Raw genomic sequence first — 23,950 nt, forward strand, 5'->3', positions numbered from 1 at the left:
TAAAAATATCTTAACTGTAAAATTACAAGGGCTTTAATGTCTTTAAGGCAAATCTTAATTGCTGAGATCCTATTTGGGGTTTTTTTTTTATTTTTTTGGTGGGGTGGGGTTTTTTTTTAGTACTAAGCCCTCTCATTGGCATCATTTCACCAAGTTTTTAGGAGGAGGGGGAGAAGGAGAGAGAGAGAGAGGGACTGTGTGAAGTTTCTTCTAATGCATAATGCATTTAAACCCTGTAATTTCTGGACTGATGCCACTAACCAGCTCAGAAATTATTCCTGTTTCCTCCTTACAGACTTGCAGTAAGGAGTCAGAGATGACCATGTCTACAGTCATTCCTAGCTGGTGTCAGAACGTGACAATTCTGTTGTTCTGGGTCAGTGGTGAATAACTCACTCAAATGGTGCAAAGTCAGCCAGTTCTTAATTTTTTATCTCCTCAAGAGTGCATTCAGTGACTTTATCACTGAGAAGAATGGCTCCCCTGCCTAGTGTGATCAAGACCTGGAAATTTGTTGCATCAGCACATTTAACCTGGACTGCTACTTGATTGGTGGGGTTTATATTTGATCTTATGGCAGATGGGTCAGCTCACTGACTGGCTAGGTGAACCTAGGTCCAGAGGGAAACTCCATTTTACCCATCTGAACCTGAAGGAAGGGAAGTCTCATTACTTGCCAGGCTTTTCATTTGGGGTCCCTACATGTAGGAAACACTAACTCCTTTGAAGGAGGGAGTGGGGTGATGTAAGCTCTCTGGAGCCCAGCTTGTGAGGCTCTTACCTAGAAAGAGCTCAGGGACACAAATCGATCTAGGAAGACTTTGTAGGCACTGCATATTTGTGTTTTGTAATGTGTTCTGGGACAGTGAAAGACCTGAAATGAAATTACGGGTTATGAGCAAAAAGGCAAAAGCATCAAGTGTCAGAATAGGTGTCTGTGCTTTTTAGTTTTGTGCTGTGAACTTTAAGGCAAAAGCATCAAGTGTCAGAATAGGTGTCTGTGCTTTTTAGTTTTGTGCTGTGAACTTTTTAAAAAATAATGTTTCAACAACTTAGTACTGTTACCCTTAGTGGTTTTGCTATTCTTATGCTTCCTTATTTTCTATATCCACTTCATTGAAACTTTTGTCAAAAGCTTTTTTCTCTGTTTCTACAGAATTATGTTCATGTCAATACTTTCAATCACTTAAAGCAGCTCAAAGCATCTTATGGAACAGTTTGGCTGCAGAGAGAGGTGACCATAGCCATTCCTTCTTTTTTGCTTGCTTTTTAATAATATCCTGGAACAAATCAGTAAAATTATACAATGGAAAAAAATTAATTGCTTGTCTGCCTTTCTGATATCATAAAGATACCTGTCAGGGACTAGCTAGGAGCTTTAGCTCCCTTGTGCTTGCTCTTTTTGTCTCTCTACCAAACTTAAAAGAAAAGAAGCATTTCAGGCTTTTCCAGTAACCACTTTTAAGCATCCAATATGTACAGCACATAAGTTATAGACGGTTTACAGTTTACATTTACGAGGCTTCTCGGAGGAAATGATTTCTGAAAAATGGTACCCCCAAAAATAAATACAGGCAGGTCCAAAGCACGAAGTTGTCATCTGGAGAATGATTCACTAGTGGGAGCAAGACTTCATCAAGTCCTTCATTTTGAGCACCAAGTAGCATATTACTTAAAAAGAGTATTAGTTGTGTTTCCAAATGCATAACACCCTATAATTAAAGTATGGGCTTTAAGTTAAACCTACGAGAGCCGACTGTCAGTGTTCCCACGTAACCCTTCACATTCTGGCGTTTTCCAGACTGCCAGCCAAATGAACACTTTAGGAGGAGGTGCATATATATGTCCGCAGCACCCAGCGGGTTAATCCACCCTACTGTGCATAGGTGTTGGAGCTCGTATGGTATGTAAGACTTGCCAAGCTTGGAGTTGTTTTCTACTTTTTAATTTTTTTCTGAACTATGCATTCACAGCAAGCAACTCTTCTTATGCTGTTCAAGTGTTCGTGAATGCATATCAATACAGTACTTTTATTTGTTTTATGTAGCACACACATTTGTGTACATTTTATCACCAGACAAAGTTTTTATGGTTCATTTTGAGACTTTTCTGCTAAAACATCTTTTTTCTTTTTAAGCATTTAGCCATCCTCCATTTTTTCTTTAATACATTTTAAAATAGACTAATGTGCCTTTTGGACTTGTGGCCTAACAAGTGTCCTTTTCAGTAATTACAGCTTTTAACTTAGTGTCTCTCAGGAATAATTGTCTATTACATTTCTAGCCCTAACATTTTTGGTTTTTTAACGATGAAATAATCTTATCCATGTGTACCTTTATCCAATATTTCAACTAGTGCTTTCTTAACAACTAAACAGCCCTGGAAAAAGAGATTTCTAATGTGGACAGTACATGGACTCTTGCTGTATTAGTGGGCATCACCTTAGGGGCTGTCTCCTGAACAAGCAGTTGTGTCAAATGGCATAGGGTCTATGGGGAACTGCAAGACATTAAAATATCTCACAGTTCATAACTACTTTTAACAGCTGTAAGGAAAATTCATATGCTTTGATTGCTATTTTCCTTAAAAAACCCAGTCATTTTTACTCTTAAAGAAACTACATTAATGATTTAATGAAGAAGAATGGTGCGGGATGTTAGTCATCATCTACTTTTAAGTTCTCACATTCTGCTATATATAAACAACTGCAAAATAGTAAAGGTTAAATACTGATGAGGTACAATTGAACTTAATTACTTCAACTGCAGGTAGACTTTTAATTGAACTTTGCTATTTTGCCCACATTTGATATTATTCTAATGACAAAAGTAACAGGATAACAAATTAAAAAAGCTACTTTGAACAAAATATAGCTCTTTAATATATACTTACTTTTATACAGTTGATTGAGAAAACAAAAAACATTATCCCAGAACTGAAAAAGGAATAGTCTATTAAAGGAGATGTGCTTTCAGCAAAAGAAAAATATTTTTTTTTGTCTCTTGATTTCTTTAATGACTTGTTATTGTTGCCTCAGCTGTAGCCAGTCTGCAGCTGGTATTCTTAACAGAATTACTATGAGAATGCCAAAAATACTTCTCTAAAAATATATTAAAAAAAGATTTAAAAAGAATGCCACTAAAACTGCAGCACAAGGGCACTACGTGTGACAGTGTTTAGTAGGATGAAAAATTTAAACAGAATAACAGCTATTTACATTCACACCGCAAAGTAATTACTGAAGCATACAGAATACTTAAACCTATTTTAATAATGCTTTCCTTCACCCTAGATACCACAAAGTGGGAGTACACTTACCAACTTGTACTGAGGTGAGGAGGGTGGGAATTGAAGTTTCTTGTAGAAAAAAGTCTATTGAACACTTTCCTGGTGAGGTACAATGTGAGTTTCACTTTTGAATAGAAGAGCATTATAAATCAGCATAAACCACATGTTTTAATGAGTGTATCTCCTCTGGAATTGTGCAGTGCTTGCAATTCTCTGTGAACAAGACGTGGATCTGGTCTTACACTTCTTACTCAGGCAAAACTGCCACTGACATTAATGATAATTTTGCTTGAATAGAACAAAGTGCTCGATGGGAGTTGTGCCAGCATGAGGGGTGTGAGATTAGGATAAATGTGCAAAAAAGTACAACTTCAAATGGCTGTACCTTTGACTTCTACAGCTAGCATTTCCTCCAACTACAAGGATCTTAATTATAACATTTTCTGGTTCAAAGATTAACATTTAGCATTCTGGGAAAGACTTTCTGGACTTTAGTAACCTGATCAGCACGGTCTCCTTTTGGTCTCTGCCTCTTTCTGATTCTTTGTATTGCAGGGGAGATGATAGTATCTGGCACATTCCTCGGATGTCTTGAAGATAGCAGCCTTCTGTGTTTGGGGCTGAAAGATTGTGAACTCTGTGTTAGCAGAAATGCCACACAGGGGAGGTGAATAGAACATTAGAAAAGCTTTAGCTTTAGGTACTGCAGCGCAAGCAGAGTTGAATTTGAGAGCTGGGACTTAAGTGGACATTTGTCCCTGCTTTCTTCCTTAATAAAATCTGAGTGTTAACTGTGGGTAAGGGCATTTGAGAGATCACTAAAAATGAATCATTGAGTGCCCAGAAGAGCTTTATTATGATTTACTATGGAGAACTTTAGAATATACCTAGTACTTTTTAAGTGGTTATCAGATACATGTAGGAGCTACTATTATGGAAGTGAATTATTTTGTCCTTCGCTGCAGAAGCAAAATAATTTGCCAAAATAAAATGTCAAAATAAAACTCATCAAAAACTGGATCTGTGTGGTCCTTTCTGGCCCTGTGCTCCCATCCAATTTTCTTTTGCCCCATGAAAAGCTACTGAGCAAAAAAATCACAAGCTCCAACCAGCAATGTTTGTTGTGCTTGTGTATGTGTAATCCATTTTGAAAAAGCCTGACACAATACTGTATCTGGGGAAGAGAAAAAAAAATCTCAGTGCAGAAATCCTGAGTGGCCAAATTGATTTTTTTAAAAATTACCAAATTTTAAAAATCCCCAGGCTGATATTGGGTTCCAGTACTGTGTTCTTGTAGGAAGAACAAGAGAGGTCGCTTAGTTCAGTTTGCTTGCCCCAGAAGCAATTAGATAGAAGGAATTATTCTGCTCCCGAAGTTCTGCATAAGCGTTGCCACTGCCCAGTTAACCAGTGTGAAAATACCATGGAAAATAAATTATTAAACTATACTGTTATTACTAACTTGCCAGTTCCAGAGAAACAAATGCAGCCACATTTACATATGTGTCCATCTGTCTGTTTTTACACTTTATGTCTTCAACCAGTGGGTGAAATTGTTTTAATCCAAGCTGCAGTCTAATTTTTTTTTTTAATTTGTTTTTCCCCCTGCTGATATTTTTCTCTGTGTCTATGTTATTTGTAGATGGACATGCATATTCTTGACAGTAGCTAGTTCTTAATTGTCCCTTTAAGTAACCTAATCTATCTGGCCATGGTAGTTTTAACCGGAGTATGCAGCAGAGTTCTCCATGGATAATTTTCGTTAGTTAGCAGATTGTTACCATCTCAATGTTGCTGAAATCCCTAATCTCAGGTCAGCGTGAAGCTGCAGTGGTTACAATCCTGTTGCCTGATGCAGTGTGAATGGAAGTGCTTTCTGTCAGAAACATGTGGTCTCTTCAGTGGAGAGCCTGCGTAAATCCTGTGTAAATAGAGGGAGGCTAACAAAGGATGAGCCCCTGCAGCTCAGAGCATTTGGAGCCATTTGGAGGCTGAATTTGCTAAATGCTGCTTATACCGCCTGAAAAGTTGAAGAGAAAGGAGCATAAAATCCCTTCTTTTTTCTCTTTCTGCTCTTACCCTGGGGGGAGGGTGTTAAGGGCCAGGGAAGCCTGAGGTAAGCCTATGAAGACTGTTTTTTCAGTGCTCTTTTGAGTGTGAAAAAGGTGGCATGGGTCACTGTCCCCCTCTTTAATGTCGGAAAACCCACACAGTTAGTAAATGTTGCATGTAAACTAAAGCATTTCATCCCTTCTCCTGCACTCCACGGCAGTGGGCCATGAACTAGTCACTTGAAAATCGCAGAAAAATTTCACTTCAACATGTCCGGACAGTTTAGCACAGCAGGAACGTAAGAGAGATCAGTAATTAGCAGGTTGCTTTACTGTTGTTCCCCTTGTCTGCATTGGAACACTTTTTTCACCTGATGTGAAAAAATGTTGGATTGCAATGAACGAACTGTGAACCTCCTGCCTGTATAAAAGAGCTTAACATTTAAACTGGAGTTTATTAGTTTTCGCTTATAAAAGCTAGAAAAATACATTTTTGGCTTTTGACAGAATTTCTAAGATTTCTCAATTCACTTTACAAATAATCAAGAGCTCTAAACACAGACAATTAAGGACACAAAGAAAGACAGGCTTTTTCCTTATTTTTCGACAGAAAAATAATTAAAGGGGAAATGTGAAACTTAACAGTTCTGAAAATAATTTTGAAATACTTAGATCACTGATTTTATAGCATGCATGTCTATAATAAGAGCTGAAATGTCATTCCTACTTTGAATAAATAATAAAACATTTTTAATTCCTTTTTGCAAATAAGATATATTAGAGACTCTAGAGAGGTGTCTGTCCAGAAACAGAAAAGAAACAGTTTTCATTCTGTCTCTTGTAAATAAACTTTATATACAAGATGCCATGCCAGTCTTTAAGCCTTTAGCACATACTGCCAGATGGCAATAGGGACTTGCTCCTGAATGACAAACTATGCTAAGTTGTAATTAGATTACGTTGAATAGCTTTGTATCTGGGGTCTGATAGCATCTTAAGTTTTCTTCCTATTTGAATTTGCAATAATTATTAATGCCTTGTGTGAAATATATACATGTCATCTTTACATTATCAGCCCAGTGGAATTGCTGGGTTTTATTCTGGAAAGCAAAAGATCCTCCAAAAGAACAGCAGGAGAGAAGGCCAGGTCTTTGTCTCCTTCTTTCTTCTAGAAAAGCAAAAGAGTAACATCTTCTGTAGGAAGAGAAATGGTAGTGGTGTATGCCTCAAGTTTTCCTGTTCTCTCTAGTGCACCAGTGTCCAACCTTTCTTTCTGTCCAAGATGCTCACTGAAACATAAAACAGAGAACCATGAGAAATGTGTCTGGTGTCTCAGAGACACCAGGGCAGAGAACGCAGTGCTCTGATCACAGCAGCTCACTTGAGGACACTCCACTCCAGGAAGAGATGATCATGCAGGTCGGCACAGGCTCAGTGTGCCTGTAAGGCCCCTGAACAGCTTCTGATGGCTTCTTTCCTCCTGGAATAAAGTAATTTAGCAAAACCAGCACAGGTACCGGCAGAGCACTGCCAGTGATGCCATAACTCTAAGCTGGGCTGCCCAGCTGAACTGTTTGTGATTTTCAAAGTCCCATATTTGCCAGTCATAACCTATCTTAACTTAGTTTCCCTGAGCAAGAAATGCAGGAGATAAGTATGGCTCCTGTAGTGTGAGGCGACTTAAGTCAACTTCCTTGAACAGGGATCATTAACAGAAAGAGAAACAAAAACAATCCATAGGCAGGACTTCATTCAAAGATCTGCGATCTACTGGAGCTGTAAGCCTAAAAGCCTGATAATTTTAACAGGATGGAATGAAGATAAGGATTCTCCTGAAGGGTCTTTGATTCTGGAGCTGACCTTCCCTCTCTGTTAGTCTTCCCTTTGGTACAGACTATCTTATCTTCAAAAACATCTTCAGACACTTCTCTCCCCAGCTTTTTGGCAGTGACAATTAACCAGATTTTTAAGATTTTTGTCTGGTGGTGATATGGATTGTATTACTGAGCTGAATGTCCTTAATAATAATGGTTTACAATATTTATGTATCTAGATGGACACATTTTAAGTGCAAACAAATAATTGGAAATTGTGAATATAGGCTCCATGGAGACTTTCCTCTTTGTTTTGGGTTTGTATCTACATATTTCACTCCATCAAAATATTAGACTGGAAGACTAGAGTAGCTAACTTAAGATCAGCTTAGTGCACTGCAGCTTTCCTTTTCAGAATCTTTTAACTTGCTCTTTGTATTGCATCCACTATTTTTAGAAAAATGGTGAAGTGTCTTGTCTTCCCCCGAGTTTAGATACTCCTGCTGTTCTCTCTTTTCCTTTAGTGTGACAAACCTTAAAGCTGTAAGGGACCTCTGATGGTGAAGAAACTCAAATACTGGGTTCTGAAATGTACTTTTCCAGAAATCACTTTTTTTTTAACTGCTCTTCTTGCTATGATGGTAACAGAAACTATTTCTAGAACTTGAATCTGGACTGTTACCAGGCTTCTGTGCTTTGGCCTGATTGGGTCATCCTTTTCAGCTATCATTTTGATAGATTGGGAATTTGTTATTCATCCTGTTCACAAGTGGTAAAAAGACAAGATGAGCAACTTCTAAACTCGCTTCCTCTGTTGCTGGGTTTTACTCTGTGAAGAACACAAACAAAGACTAAGAGTTGAGATAATGCTGATGGTGTGGAAGACTAACAAAGAAAAATTCGTTAATACAATAAGATTGGACAGGCTTTATATAGGACTGGTCTCTGTTTCTCAGAGAGTCCTTGGCTATGTCAATGCTGGGCTTTGTAAGCTTATCTGTCCAAAGCAGTCAGTTTGCAGCAAGTTGGAATTATGGTGCAATGGAAACTGTGCTATAACTACTTATTTGATATTTTTTAAATAAGAGGTAGTCTCCTTTGATTTCAATGCAAAGGAATTTATGTTGTGGAAGGAAATCCTCAGCACATAGTATGAGTGCCTGAACACAGAGCCAGTGTGGAAGCCCAACTTCCTGCTGCGTAAAGATTTGCATCTTCAGTGTCCTCCACAAAGTCTTCCCCAAGAAGAGAAGGTCTTTAAGGAACCCTAGGTAGGTGCCTTTGCAGGGATTCTTGTAAACTCTCTCCATCTTTTACAGGGGTTATTGAGACTATTACATAACACTGCTATAATCTTAAATAAGCTGGGTAAAACACCCAATTCTCTACTGGCTCGAATCCCGTGTGGTCATTGACACCTCCAGAAAGAGAGTGCCACTTAAGAATTCTCCACTGTCCTACAACACCGGTAGGGTTTTGCAATCATGTGTACTCTTTGCACAAGAATAAATGAGTGAACAGTCTGGAAAGCAGAGGAAAATCACCCTTAATTTTTTTTGGTTCTGTGTGAAAAAGAGAGACAGTGGACCAAAATCTAAACCTTTATTTCTTCTCTAGAAAATTGGGATAACTATGCTTGTATAATTGCCATTTCCATAGAATTTGGGATTTGACTCTACTCTTCTTATGAATTACCATCTAAACCAGGATATGAATAGTTCATGTAAGCAGAATCTCTTGTAATGATGATTTAATTATTTAAATTTTGACTCCTTCATACAGCAGTGAGAAATATAGTTAATCCAGTCTGCCATAAAGTGACTTTCATATCTGTTTATTTTATTTTGCTTTTGACAATTTATTTTTCTTCATTTAATATAACTAACATTTATTTGGATGAAGAAAACTAGGACCAGAAGTAAATAATTCCATCTTGGAAAAGACATTTAAGGGCTTTTTCTATGATTTCTTCTCACTAGAAACTGCATCCACTAATATGAGCAGTTCTAGTCTTATTAAAGATATGACAATATAGATGAACAGCCTGTTGTACACCAGGAGGAACAAATCTTGCAGTATTTTTTTTCTGATATCATTTGGAGTTACAATATTTGAATTTGCTTTCATGAGATTATGGAACAGATTAGGGAAGCACTGACTCTTATGATTTCAACTGCTGATTAGGATGGGAAGGCAAGGAGAGCTTTAGCTGAACTTTTCTTTCTTAGGCTGATATTAGCTTTTTAAAACCAGGCTATTAATAACCTCATCAAAAAGTCCAAACACTGATATAGCATGAGGGAGACTCCTGCTGAGGATGCTCACAAATAGGAGAGTATATGCAGACAGACAGGAATTTGTCCATACAGTGAGTGAACTGGTGTTTCTGTGGTTTGAAAAGATGGTGCAGAGCAGAAGTTTTACAGCTCCACACATCCTGTGCATACACACATTACTTTTACATAAAGAGACAAAGATATCTTTATCCGCACGACAGATAGACAAACAGACTGACTGACTTCAAACTTGCACTTTCAGTAGGGATTTTTTCCCCCCTTCTCCGGGTACTGCTTTTCAAAATTGCCTGAGGCTACAGTACAGCACCTCAGATCCCCAAGGCCCATTGCCTGGCTCCTAATAGCCACTCTCCATCTGTGTCACATGAACAGCTGATGAGATAGCTCCAGTGTCTGTATTTTGGAGAGCATATCCACCCAGGTTAAAATGCTGGGGTTGCCAAGGAGCAGTCAGAAGCCATTAGTGTTTGTGAGAATTTGCCTTGCAGCAGTTCCTTGGCATAGTGGAAAGTGTGTGTGCGTGTGTGTGCGCGCGCACACGTGTCTGTGAGAGAGGGGAAGGGTGGAATATATGGGGGGGAAGAAAGCAGCAGAAAGGAGTGCTTTCTAAATAACCAATTTATTGCTAAAGCAAACAGTTGCTTACAGTGTTTAGAGCTTCCATAATCTCTTTGACTCTCCTTTCTCTATCATTAATAGAAAAAAAAAGAAAAGGCATGAGAAAGAGAGCAGCGACTTCAGGGTCTTGCTCTGGTGTTTGGGCAGATGGAAAGGAGCTGCTCTGCCTTGGGGCAGGGTGGTTGTAATGAAGTGGCCTGTCAGTCTGTAAATAGTGAGGGTCATCTCTTCCATGTGATGGAGGGTATCACATTGCAGTGAAAATGGAAATGTCAATAAAATTAATCTGCCAGCTCTTTGCTGTGGCTTTTTCTGTCTCTCCAGTCCAAAAGGGTAGGTTTTTCAGAGGGGACACAGTACAAGAAGGGTGATCTGGCATGGGAGGGAAGATGGAGCTGAAATGCAAGTTTTGAAGCAAATGGACTGTATGTAGCAGCAATGTATTTCGTTTAGTAGCACTACAGATGTAGACGAGGCTATAGGAATTAGCTCGTGAATCTATAGCATTCCTCAGGAAGCTATGGAGCGTCTAGCTCAGGCTACATTGAGCACAGAGTTTATTGTTTTAGGCTTTCTTGGACAAGGTTTTTACTTAGCATGGGATTTATGGCATTTGCTGCTAATGAATGTCTATTCTTAAATTACAAAAACCACCGTCTCAGCACAATTCCCAGATGTCCTTCCAGGACCTCGGCTTCTTAAACACCAGCAGGGAGCATAAACTCTCCACTTCTCTGTTTTCCTCTTTCGTGTGGCTCCGGGCTAATGATGTGTAAGGAAAACACAGCAATCTATAAAGTCTCAGTGCTGTCCCAGTATTCTTCATTTATTTTGCATTTGATTATGCCACAAGTCGGATCTTGTTTCTTTCCTTTTTTTAAAGTTATTAGTTCAAATATTAATGTAGGAATATGGCATATATTGCTGCTCTTGATTGATGCCTTCCCAAAAACAGGAAGACGTGCTCGTATGAATTTTAAGAAAGTAGGGGTCCTGCAATGCCTTGCCAGAAGAGTTTTTCAGATACATAATTTAGATGCCCTCCAGGCAGGCTTTCAAGGCATTTTTGCTGGAGGGCAAGAAAAAATAACTATGACTGTTAAAAGTAAATGATTTTTGCTAATGCACAATTAATGCCAGGGAAAAGCACAGAAGAGAAGGATGTTGATGGAAAGTTCTGATTAAGTGAGAGCTCTACCTTGATGTGCATCTTTTTTTTTTAATGATAATAATCACTGATGCAGAGATGTAGAAGTTTTCATGTCATGCAAATGCTGTATGCAGGGTCACACTAGGTGTACGTGTTTGTGAGTGCGTGTGCATGTGTGCTGGGAGGTGATGGTTATGGGGAGGGGCTCATCTGACAGTGTGTTATGTGCACTGAACGGTGACATGGTTACTGCCACCTCTGCAGAGGGCCCCGAATATATAGACTACAGAACATTTAACTTGATTACTTATACGTACATATTCAGAATGGCTGTACGGATGCATTTACTGTAAATGGGTTTTCTTGTGGCAGGTTTTCCCACATTGAATCCCATAATTGAAAAAGAGCTACTGCACTATGTCAAGCACACAATTATAATTGAATTAATGATATACGCATGTGTGAAACACAAAATTAGTATTTGGAGAGACACGGTTTTCTAATTTTTACATATTTGTATCAGCATTCTTATATAATGAGAAACGGTATGTGCCTGATCTAACAAATAAAAATCCCCAAACTGTGGTAGTGCCTTGGCAATTAATGATATTTTTTGGCTTCTGTATTTGGTTCATTAAACATCTCCTCCCTCTTGTTTTTTCTCTTTGTTGTAGGTGACGGTTTAGACAACAGTGTAGCCTCACCTGGAACAGGAGATGATGATGACCCAGACAAGGACAAAAAGCGTCAGAAGAAAAGAGGCATTTTCCCCAAAGTAGCAACAAATATCATGAGAGCGTGGCTTTTCCAGCATCTCACAGTAAGTGGTGCCCAAAACCAAATTAAATTTCTATTCATGTGCCTAATGAGCTTTAGTCATCATCATTAGAAATCAATTGTCCCCATAATTTTTGACCATTATTAGGTCTCAGGCTTTGTTGTCTTTTTTTTTTTTTTTAATTTGATTTTTTTTTCTTGGGTCTTGGAATCATGACAAATCTCAAAGAAATCTATCTATCTATTTATCTATCTATATATATGTGTGTATATCTATATATAAGCACATCCTATAGAGAGAAAAAGAGAGTACAACACCTTAGCATGGAACACCACCTATATATGAAGTAACCATTTTTGGCTTTGAACTATTCACAATCTTCCTACGGACAGCAAAAGGGGGATTCTTGCTTTAGCACATATAAAGCTCTGCCTTCTGGATTCTTTATTGCTGGTCTCTGTTTACACAAACTTCATATGTACGTGGTGAAAGAGAGAGCCGTGGTCTATGTGCGTATGCCGACATACGCTGTGGATGTTAAAGAAGTCAAAGCAGCAGCTTGCAACCTTGTCATTGTTACTTTTTTGTGAGGAAATAAAGAAGGCTTACAGATTCCCTAATTTTTCAGTTGTGTAACAGAGAGAATTGCACCTTTTTTGCTTCTCTTCAAGTTCGTTAATGTTAAAACTCAGCCATATTCACATTTGGGAGGAGAGAGATTAAATACATGAATTAGTAGTGCTTTCCTTGGGCTTTTATTTGTCTGCTTGCTATTGGTTTGTGTTGGTATTCTGTTGACTATTTAACTTCACTTAGGCATCAAAACATGGTTCCACAGAAAACCTAGTAAACCTAGCTTACTTTATGTGGGATATTATGGAAACTGGTAAAATTATCAATTAATTTTCTTTTTTCTCACACGTTGACATTGTTTCTCACTTGATAAGGCCTGAAATGCTAACTGTTATTAACTATTTCTTCTTCTACCAAAGTTTTATAAATTTCCATGGGTTTATAAATTTCCTGCTGTTGGTTACAGTGTAATGATTCCGGGACCCGATTTATTTATGATAGAGACTATCGAACTGCTCTGCCAGCAGCACAGCTAAAGGGGGGAGCGGTAGATTCACATTCCTAAACCATCATTTTGATGTAAGGACATTAGTAGAAAACTAAGGTGCATTGATCTGGCCTGTGGGGTCAGGATTAGCTGGAATAGCCAGTGTCTGTGCTGGAGTAGTGGTTATTCCTGCCTCTCAGCTATGGCCATTTCAAAGGTCAGGTGCCCTGTACCCACTTGGCTCAGAGGAATTAGACAGAACATGAGTCTCTGGGCTGATTACTTAACCAAAGACAAAATAATGAGTCCTAAGCAAATACTGACTAATTGAAAGGGCTGTAAATCCATTACATATTGGTCAGGGATAATCAGGAGTATTTAATCACTTTTATCTATTCAGGAGCACTGAAGCTGCAACAGCAAAGCCCTGAACCTTGCCATGTGCTTATTATTCTCATCATTATCAAAATTACTTCACAGCTGTTCTTTGCTACATCACCTCAGCTGGAGATTTACTAACCTGTAAAATGTTTTTAATTTGAAAGTCGAGTGAGTGTGAGTGGAGGGTTTTTCGTTTAGCTGTAGGGTATCTTTAGATGAGCAGTACAGGCAGACAGCAAAAAGCAGGGCCACAAATAAACTGGTTTGGTTTGTAGACATCTTCATGTTAACTCCATTTCCTCTTACAAAATTTGTGATATCTAGTTTTTTTTCCTTCCTGCCTTTCTTTCTTATGTGCTCCTTGAAAGTATTTGACAGTTGCTTATTAAACAGTCAACTGCCTCTTGCTTCTCTTGAGGAAAGTCCTTCTGGCTTTTTGAAATCCCTTTTCCTTGTTTCTATCCTCTCTCTCCTGACCCTCTCCATCCTGCATGAATTAAGGAAGTTTGCCATCACTGGTGAGGATGGCCTCACAAAAATCAGATTAAATGAACGCAAGAAAGCCCCAAACCTTTTACCGTCCAGGCTTTAATGAGTTTGCAGGTGTTGAAAGATTTACTGCGCTGTAATTCTCAGACCTGCAAACTGATAATGGAGACCCCTGACCAGTGCAATGTAAATTCAGAAAGGTTCTTGCTATAAACACATGCAGGAAAGAAAGAAAACTCCTTTCTTTTAAAGATCTCACACTTTTTCTCAAATTAGCTTGTTCATTCAAAATGTAACTCTGGCTGAGCCAGAACGGGGGAATGTGTGATGTACAATTTTATTGTTTCAAGTAAATATCTTTACAATGGCAGTCCATGATTCAATGTACATTCCTTCATTACTACTCTAACCTTATTTCAAATTGGTTTGTTCCTCTTTTGTGCTGTATGACCTGTTCTTGTATTACAATAATCCCCTGATGTACCCTTTTTTCTTTCTCTCTCTCTCTCTTTTTTTTAAAGAAACTAATTGAATTATCTCATTATTTTAATTTGTTAAGCAAATGTATTTTACATCTCAGGATGTGTTCTTAAAGAAGGAGCTGCTTAGGCTTTGCCCCCTGAATGGGCCATTGGTACATTTTGACATTCATGCATTCATTAAGGAGAGGAACATAAAAGAGCTCTGGTTGTATTTTTTTTTTTTTCAAACACCCAACCAGCATGGAGCAACTTTTCCATAAGCCACAGGGGTCTCTCTACATATGTTCTCAACTGCAAGCCATTGTCACCTATTCTGAATACCTCAAAAGGACAAATAAAATACTAAAGGCCAACTGTAGCAATTGTTAGCTGTTAGTCTCAATATGACAAAAATCATTAACCTCTGATTTCCCTGGAAGGAGAGGCAGTGGCAGTCCACCTCTTATGGCATGGATTAAATGTAGAAGTCCTTTAGATTGTCAAATTCCAAGAGAGTAACTCAGATCTGACTAATTGTATTTACTTATGATTTAAAATAAAATGCTGGTTTTTTTCCTTTATTCAATCAGTTTGCAAACTCTTAAGGCAGCCAATTTTAAAAATTGAATGGCCTAAGTGGCTTTTTTGAAGAGACAGGCACTTGAACTCTGATGTAGAACGAATGTGTCTGACAGACTGTGTCTTTGAAAACGATTTCTAACCCCTATCACAGTTTCCATTTTGTAGTAACTTTAATTATATTTGATATAGGATACACATGCATGTTTTTATTGTTGGAAGTCAAATGCAGGGAGTAGGAGCTTCTGTCATGCTCTCGTTCACTTACTGAGCTCTGTCTTACATTTGGAATTACAACAGTACTGGAAGATAAAAGATACGAGGATGAATTGGTTGGAAATGTGTATGCTTTTTCTGGATAATATCCAGTGTTTAAGAAAGTAGAGGAAATCCTAGTCTGGTAGTATAATCTTTTCAATACTACATAAAGATTACGACATCAGAAAGGTAAACCTGACATTAAGACTGTTTTTAGTTGAGTTCAAAGGTGGTTAAAGAAAAGAAACAGCCAGAAATCTGACCCAAGCTGAGAGTTTATTCATAGCTTTGGAAGACTTCTTTTCCTCTATGCTAAGGAGTTCTTAGTCCACTCAATTAGCCTCTCAGACATCACTGCTTTCCTCCCTCAAGTGCTCCCCTATTTGCCCTGCAAAGAACATATTTGATCACGAAGTGAAAACAGAAAGTGCTCAAATGTATAGACACCTCCAGCTTACACCAATGCTGAGATTAAGATTTCTTACCAGCAATTATAGAGCCAGTTCCCCTCCTCCCATGCCCTTTTGAAAGATGAAGGACCTTTAAAATATATATACATGATCAGAAAAGAGGAAAGTTATAAAGGAGGTAATTATACCACTCTATGGACTTGTACCTCTGGTAGTTCATCCATTTCTGCAGCAGTGTGCCAAAGACTACATTTCTGCTACATTCAACATTTTTTCACCTTTTTATACAGAGCTGGTAGAACAGAGTCTCGTTTATGCTTTGACACTTACCTGGAGTGATGCCCTTTGTTAAAATTCTATTTTGGTTTTTTCTTTTGTTACAGTCTTTAAGAAGATATGTATCTTAACTAATAGTACCAGATTTAGCAATGGTAGCCTGCAAACTAAAGCTTTCTTTATGAAAATGCCAAATTCCCATCTGGTGGTATTTGGGATGTCTCCCCTGAAGTTGAGCTGGTTTTTCTGCTTTTTTTTTTTGCTAGCTGAAGTTCTGTTTTCTAATGTTGAACAATGTAATTTTAGCCTGATTTCCACAATCTTCTGGTTGAAAATCTTACTCTTTACACAGTCTATTGTAGAATATATCTTGCTTTCATCTGTTTTATTGTCAGACTAGAGTAAGTTCTTCTGGAAGGTGGTGAAATGAGCCAGCCATGGCTTTTGTGCGTACCTGAATTAATTTTCTTAACTTGTCATATTCAGGTGTCCAGATTGGATAATATGAATAGTCTTACTGAAACAGATTTCTTTTTTTTTTTTCCTGTATTTATGTGGGTGTTTCTGAGAATAAAGTGTGTGTCTATCATATTTTGATAAATGGCTTATCAAGCCTTTTATAAAGGGCAGCTATTTTATTTATTCATTAGATTTGATTCTAGAGATGAATGTCATCAACCAAAAGCCAATCTTAGAGCAAGTGTTCAAAGAAGTTGAATTCAACCCACCATCATAAATATCTCCTTCCATATTTTATTTTAGTATTAATACCTTAAAGAAAGGTTACAAACATAGCTGGTTATTGCACTCCACGCTGAACAGCTTACTTTTGTATCAAACTGTAGAAGAATAGCTTTTGTCAGAGATGTGATCTGGGAGAAGCATCCTGCACATTGTTGTTTTTGCTCTACTTTAAAAAACCAAAACCAAACCCTAAAATACAGCAGACCTCTGTCCAGTTAAAATGGTGAGGCGAAGGCTGGGAGACTCCAGATAATACAGGAATGTGCAGTCATTCTAGTGAATTTTAGCGTGTGTGTCGGAGTGCCTTGTAACATGCTGTACCCTCTGAGGGTACACAGAGGAGATGGACAATGTCCTCTGATTCTCCTGTAAAACTACCTGCACATGTGTTTGCATGGCTGCCATTTCCACCTCAGAGCATCTCGGGGTCAGAGAGCTGGAAGAGCCTAAGCTGCAGTTTTATTCCAGGTCTGCTTTTAGGCAGGGCTGGCTGTGTGCTCTTTTCAGCAAGGTAATAAGTTGCCTGCTGGTGTAGAACAGACCTCTTTGTACAAACACCACCCTGTTGGAAGCATGTCCTACAAAATAATATTGTGCTCATTTTTCAGCTGGATAAACTTTTGTGAGGAGAGGTTAAATGACTTTACCCCCTAGGGCTAAGGAAAAATCAGTGCCTGAATGCTAAACTCCCAAGACCTGTAGTCTTGCAGTCCTCAGGATGAGAGAGTTTTGTGCCTCTTTGTACCCCAGAGCTGCTCTGGTGTCTCACCAGAAGGGCTGGTGGTGGCCATTAACATCTGTAGTTACTGCTGCTGGTAGCACAGCCCTGCCTAATGTCATCAGCATCCCCCTCCTGTCCTGCCTGCCTGCACTACCGTGTCACCAGCCTGGGCAGACTCTTTCTCAAAAATGACACTTCTGATCCCAGGCTGAAAGGTTTCATCCTCTGAGTGCTCCTAGTCCTCAGCCATGAAATCCACCCTGAAGATTTAGTAAGAGACCAAACATTCGCATACCTTTTAAACACCGCAATCTTAAAAGAAAAGAGCTGAAATGGGATGGGGGTGGGGCTTTGTTTGTTTTAAAAATGGAATCTGAGATTAGATCTGACATTTCTACATCCACCCCCTACAGAAGAGGGAACCCAGGGTCATGGGGTGTGTGGGCCTCAAAAGCTAGCTTTGTCTGGGAGTGGTTAATCTAATCATTGTTACATAGACATCTGTTATTTCTTCTGAAAAATTGATGCTTTTGTGACACAATGATCCATCTATTTAGTACAACAGCCTGAGTAATTAAATTAAAAAAAGAATATTTTTGCGGGAGCATGTATTATAAAACTGCCATACCTCCTTGTACCAGTGAAAAAGCTGAGGAGAGGGAGTGGAAGATGGAGAGGGGCAGAGGGAGACGAGTGCTTTAAGTCTTGCATTGTTTTCTGCAGGCTAGAGGAAAACATCTGTGAATTGTTTGAACTGAACCTTAGCAGGGACTGTCTGAATCTGTGTCATCTCTGTTTAATTTCAGGAAATGATGTCACAGCGCATTAAATAACAATGCTGCATGATTTATTTTTACTTGTACATGCTGTCCTAAGCATTTCAGTTACACAGCAGTGTTTCCAATTACGTGCAAGCTTTCGGTTTTAAAAAATATACTCAGTAATGCTTTTTTGGAGGGGCATGGGGTATGGGGAGGCTGGGTTTTTTAGGGGGTCACCAAGGTTCAGGGCTGTCGGAGGGCTCTGGGCCCATTTGTCATGTGCTTATTTGTAGTTGGGACTGGATGTCAGCTCACTCGTCACCCATGGCAACCTCCAGGACTGTGGGTTTGTTACAAAGCCTGTCTGGGGGAGAAAAAAAATCTAAATATTCCGAACCGATCCGTCAAAAGACCTATTAGATAGTTATAGCCAGGCCTATGTACTGTAGCTTTTGCCTCGATCAAACTTTCTGCACTCCCCCTTCTTCTGTAGAAGAATAGAGGACATAAGTCAATTCTGTCTGCCATCTGTCGCCTCTCTCCCTGCTCCTCAAATTAAAGAGACAGTCCAAAATTTAAATAATCGGATACAATCACAGGAAGCCGGCCTGGAAATTATTACATGTGCAATCGGTTGAGGGGTTTTTTTACTTCTCATTTTATTTTGAAGAGGGGATCTTTATTGTGCTTCTTTGGAGATCAAAATATGTTGTGTGTTTCAGCTTCAAAAATAGCATGCTGAGAAATACTGGATTTGCAGTGTCACTGAGTTGTTTTCTAATAGGATTCCAAGTTATATATAGGGTGAAATTCACACACACACATAAGAATCCCCACCCCCCCAAAGAATCCCCAAATTGCGCATCCTACAAAGGACAAGAAAATGAATCACACCACCCTTCCCCTCCAGCTTTCCTATCCCTTTCATCCCCTTTCTGTCCACAAATCCTTGGCAGGCTGATGGGATGCAGCAAAACCTTTTTTGGTGCTACTAGGACAATTTTAGCTGTTGAGTCTACCTAATGGACTCTTCTAGGTCTGCTATAAGAGTTTTTCACAGTAGCCTGTTTGATATTAGTTAGTTATGCTTTACCTTTTCCTCTCCTTGTTTTTATCTTTATACTAGCCTGCCTGGTTTTGCCTCCTCCTCATCAACAGGCAACACAATGTGTCAGGACTGCAGCAAGGTGAATTTCATTTGTGTGACATATGAGGTCAGCCAATGCCAAACCATCAGATAATGTGGCTAGATGTTACTTCCCAGTTTAATATTTTACCTGCCGTTTTCAAACAGGGAATTCCTGAGAATAACAAAAAACTTGTGCATGGTTTTAACTGAGGCTTGATTAAAAAGCCTCAACTGGGCAAGCTGAATGTGGCCTAGCAAAAGATAGAATCAACCACTGTTTTTCTCTGGTTGTTATTGTCAGATTACAAAGCTTTGCAGAGTCAGTATAGGAAGTAAGTGAAAAGAAAAGAAAAAAAGCGGGAACAGCAAAGTCCAATTAATGAATTCCCTTAAGTAATTGAAACAAGGAAGTGATAGTGACAAGAATTCATTTATATAGAGTTGTGGCTTCAAGGCTTGCAAGGGAAAAGGTGATTTAACCAAAGTATATGTGAATGTAAGGGTTTAAACACTTTTTTAACTCCAAAAGCATTGCAATAATAAAGGTTGTGAAACTGCAGATCAAGATCACAGTCAACTAGAGCAGAGAATTCTTTGGAGTGTCTTCAGGTTCCACTACCTAAAGCTGTTGTCATCAGAAAACTCATAGTTCCTCCTTTTTTCTGTAGTGTGTGTGCACATGAGTGTTTGTAGATATAAAATATATTTTTAGGGAAAATAAAATTGCTGTTGTTTGTGCAGTGATACTACTTCTCAGTTTTGCCTCAGGATACGTTTAAAACTTTCTTTTCAAGATCCATGAGCAGGACAATTGGTTTCAAGGAACTTTTCAGTAAAAGTTAGGAAAAAAGCATATTTTTGCCAACAGTTCCACAACTGCAAAGAAATGGATATGTCAATTCTTATTGGTGCCTAATGAAGAGAGTAGTTTGTAGTAGACAATATTACTCCTGTTGTTGTGGAGTTTGCCTTGAGTTATGATACCTGGAGTATCATGCATTACATATTTTAGAGTTGATTTGCAACACTTGTTTGTAATATCTAAAGCAATCATTGGCATCTCTAAAGATTTACAGTTATCTTTAAGCATAATGGCATTACAGTTTTCATGCTTTTACATTTGTTATATTTTATTTTTAACTGCTAGCCCCAAATCTGCCAAAATTACCCTCAGTTGTTTTGTCTAATACTGGGTGATGGGCCATAAAGATTTCTAAATCTTGGTTTTACCTTTTTATGATGGCATTTCAAAATATGTATTTTATTTATAGCAGTTGACTACTTATGTCCATAAAATGCTTAACATCTCATGACATACGCTTACAATCTCAGGATAATAAATCTAAGTAGCTCAGTCAACATACAGCAGCAAATATTTTGGTTTTGTGTTTAAAAAAACTATCTGCAGAAAGTAATTTTTTTGTGCTGTAGAAATTTGACTGTCATCAGGATCAAGCTCTTATTTGGTCATTTCAAAGTGAGAACTTGATATTCTGAAGATATACTGTGGAAGTACTACCTGACTAAATCAAATAGCAATGGGAATGCTCCTGTTTGCTTTCTTAATGTATACTAAATATGTGAAAAGAGCAGATTTCATGTCCTAGTCTAGATTACTTTAGGCTTGTTCTGTCAATTAAAACAATTTCAAAGATTCATTGTTAGTCAATATGCTATATTCCTACATGGATCATTATAAAAACAATTACTTTTCCTCCTAGGTAACATCAAAAGTTAGGGTTTGATTCTTTGTGTTCAAATATTTGCATATAGTTCACAAATTAGTGACTAACAGTGTGAATTTCTCAGTCCTCCTTCCACTAATTCCAGTGGAACTCTGATCCCTTTGGAAAAGCCAGAAAAGATGCAGTGAAATCATAATGGGAGACAGGCAGAAAAACACTTAGTAAGTGTTAAATGCTCTAGCCACTTTATCCAAGAATTACACTTAACAACTCTTTCACCGATTCCCTATCTTATTATAGAAAGACAAATGCCTTGAGTGCTCAACTGTTTGTCACATTCAGTTGTGGCCCACCTTTCACTACTGTCCCCAGGATGGTGTAGCACCAAGGAGCTCTGGTAGGCATGTGGAGTTTTCACTTCTCTTTCTAGCTGTGACCAGGACAAGACACTGTGACTTAGTTTCCCTGTTTAAACAGTATGGCGTAATGATTGTTGATGCTTTTTGAAGTGCTTTTCATATTTACAGATGAAAAACACTGTGTAAGGCCTGTGTCTTTTACTTTGCAACAGCTGAATTACAGAAAATTACACTTCTTGTAATCTTGTGGTTTTATCCTGCTGTTGAAAGAGCATGACAGTCATGCAATGCTTGTACAAATACCTGAACTTCAGTTGACTGAAAGTTCAGGACAATTTTCTCTTTATGAAGGAGCATTTAATATATAATTAAGAGTGTTATGTTTTGTTCCTACTGGTCTACACTGAAGACGACAGTGTATGATTTCAGCAAGCTACTTTGGTGCAAGTGTCCTGGCCTTGTGCTAATTTTGCCAGATCTTTTCCTTGTTGGTGACATGGTGTGGTGATTACTGCATGCATATATTATCAGATATCTTTCCCAGAACTTTGGGCATCAACTGCTGGCTGAGAGGCAATAGTGAGAGTCAAGGGAGTGTAACAGTGTTAATCAATGCATCTTTGTACTTCAAGAAGTTGCTAGCAGATATTCCCCTCCTCAACAGTTTGGGAGTCTCCTGATGTGAAATTAGGCAGCTTTCCAGCCAGTCCTGATCCTTTCTGCTGCCTCTTTTGACTCAGCCAGGTGCTTCCCATTCGTGCATCCCATTTGTGCTTGAATGAAGAAACAGGAGACATGAGGGTGAAGAGTAAGGGGCTGAAGGATATTGCAAAATCCCCATTTCATATTGGAAACGTCCCTGCCTACTGAGGACCATATGCAGACAGCTGACAGTTGTTTGGATAGTCCACAAATGGGTTTTTCAGGGTTATGGAGTGTGAATAGGGAGAAAGATCATGATATGTGTGATAACAATGGGAATAAGGAATGTCATGTGGTCAGAAAAGTGATGTGTGTATATTTAAGGGAGTCAGCAAAGGAGTGTTGCATAGGAACAGTGGCACATGTTAATTGCAAAGGAGGTTGGATAATTTGAGGGATCAGTTCAAAATCTAAATGTTTAAAGAATGCTTTCGTTTCAACTGTAAAGGAGTATTCTTGATTTTCAGATATAAAGTAGGAAATTAAACAGAAATGTGTTAATTATTGTGGAAAAAAAAAAAAAAGAGGGAAAATAATTTGATTAACTTCTCCCTTCCATCTTTATTCTTATGGCGGACTAATCCAAGAGTTGTGTTACTTGCTCTTGCCTGTTTTCAATTCAATTTCTTCTAGTTACACAGGGACACTTTACTGCATGATCTAATATCTCTTAGGAAAGAGAGGTGGTTCTTGAGTTGGTATGAACTTCTCTGTGGATGGTGGGATGAAATGCAGAGTTTTAGGGTAATCCTAAGAATTCAGCATTGTTTCACATAATATGCCCACTTACACCTCAAGTTTAAACAGCCTACAACCTATGCCTGTGTTGTATGGTGGTTGTGAGGTGCCAAGCAAGCACTTCTCAGACCAAAAATCCCACTATTTTATGCATATCTAACCAAAACATTTGTGGACAATTTACTACTTTAATTAGCTGTCCTGGCTTTTATGAACTTACATCCCACAATGCTCTTGGATGCAACCAGCCTTCTGGGAAAAGGAGCTCTTGCCATTTTCTCTCCGTTTTATTCCCCAAAAGTTGTCCATTTAGAAAGCAATAATGCTTTCAAAGGAACCAGTGCAGAAGAATATGTGCAGCAGGAGAATAAAATGTCTATAAATTAACTATAATAAAATGTCTACAGAACTATGGTGTTTTTCTAGAATGGGTACAAATAAACATAACCATAGAGCTGTGAAACTATCCTGAGTTTGGCTCCTGGGGTCTGAATCCTGTTCAAAGCTCCAGCTGAAAAGATAAAATATTGCACTCTCCACTTCGGCAGTGCTCTAACATCCTCTACTGCATCCCAAACAATCTCTGCAGCAAACTTCTTGCTGAGACTGAAAACTCTTTAAAACAAGGCCTGGGGACTCATGAGCTTTCTACTCTGTACACTTTAGGCTCACTCCATGAAAAAGTATCTTGCCTAAAAGAGACCAAATATCACACAACAGAGCTGGTGGGAAATTCAAACTGTTCTAAGCACAGAAGTCAATAGTGCTGCTGTAGTGAAAGGTAATGTTCAGAGTGAGATCACCGTGTTATGATCTCATGCTGAACATGGGGACTGTTTTTTTTTTTCTTGAGGATTATGAAACTAGCCTGAGGCCAGTCTGGTGAAACTCTGAGAAAGATACAGAAGGATGTTTGGAGAGCCTGGACTATCAGGGCCCTTATTCCCCAAAAAGGGTAACAGAGGCCAAAAAAAGATTAGAGAGATGAGAGCTGTATTGTTATTTCCAGTGGTCTTTCCATCCATCCCAAAAATACAAGATCTAGCCCTAGACAGAGGATGTGTATACTGAAGCAGTGAATAAGCACAGGCTACAAAGAGGTAAAAGGAAAAATTACTGAAGAGGAACAAAACACCTTGCAGGAATAATGGAATTCAGCAGCCAAAACCCAGTTGTTCAGACTGTAGAACAATCTGTGGAA

The 23,950-nt window shown here is 38.6% G+C and overlaps 1 protein-coding gene across 1 annotated transcript in view; it reads left to right on the forward strand.

The window, feature by feature from the left end:
- MEIS2 (Meis homeobox 2) overlaps positions 1-23,950 on the forward strand; it is a 171,972-nt gene that overhangs the window by 40,922 nt on the left and 107,100 nt on the right. Inside the window, 2 exon segments of the mRNA XM_066321436.1 lie at positions 1,802-1,903; positions 11,893-12,038. Of these exon segments, the coding sequence (XP_066177533.1) occupies positions 1,802-1,903; positions 11,893-12,038 (248 nt within the window).

The sequence above is a fragment of the Sylvia atricapilla genome, chromosome 6 (genome assembly GCF_009819655.1).
Source record: "Sylvia atricapilla isolate bSylAtr1 chromosome 6, bSylAtr1.pri, whole genome shotgun sequence".
NCBI classification, from domain to species: domain Eukaryota; kingdom Metazoa; phylum Chordata; class Aves; order Passeriformes; family Sylviidae; genus Sylvia; species Sylvia atricapilla.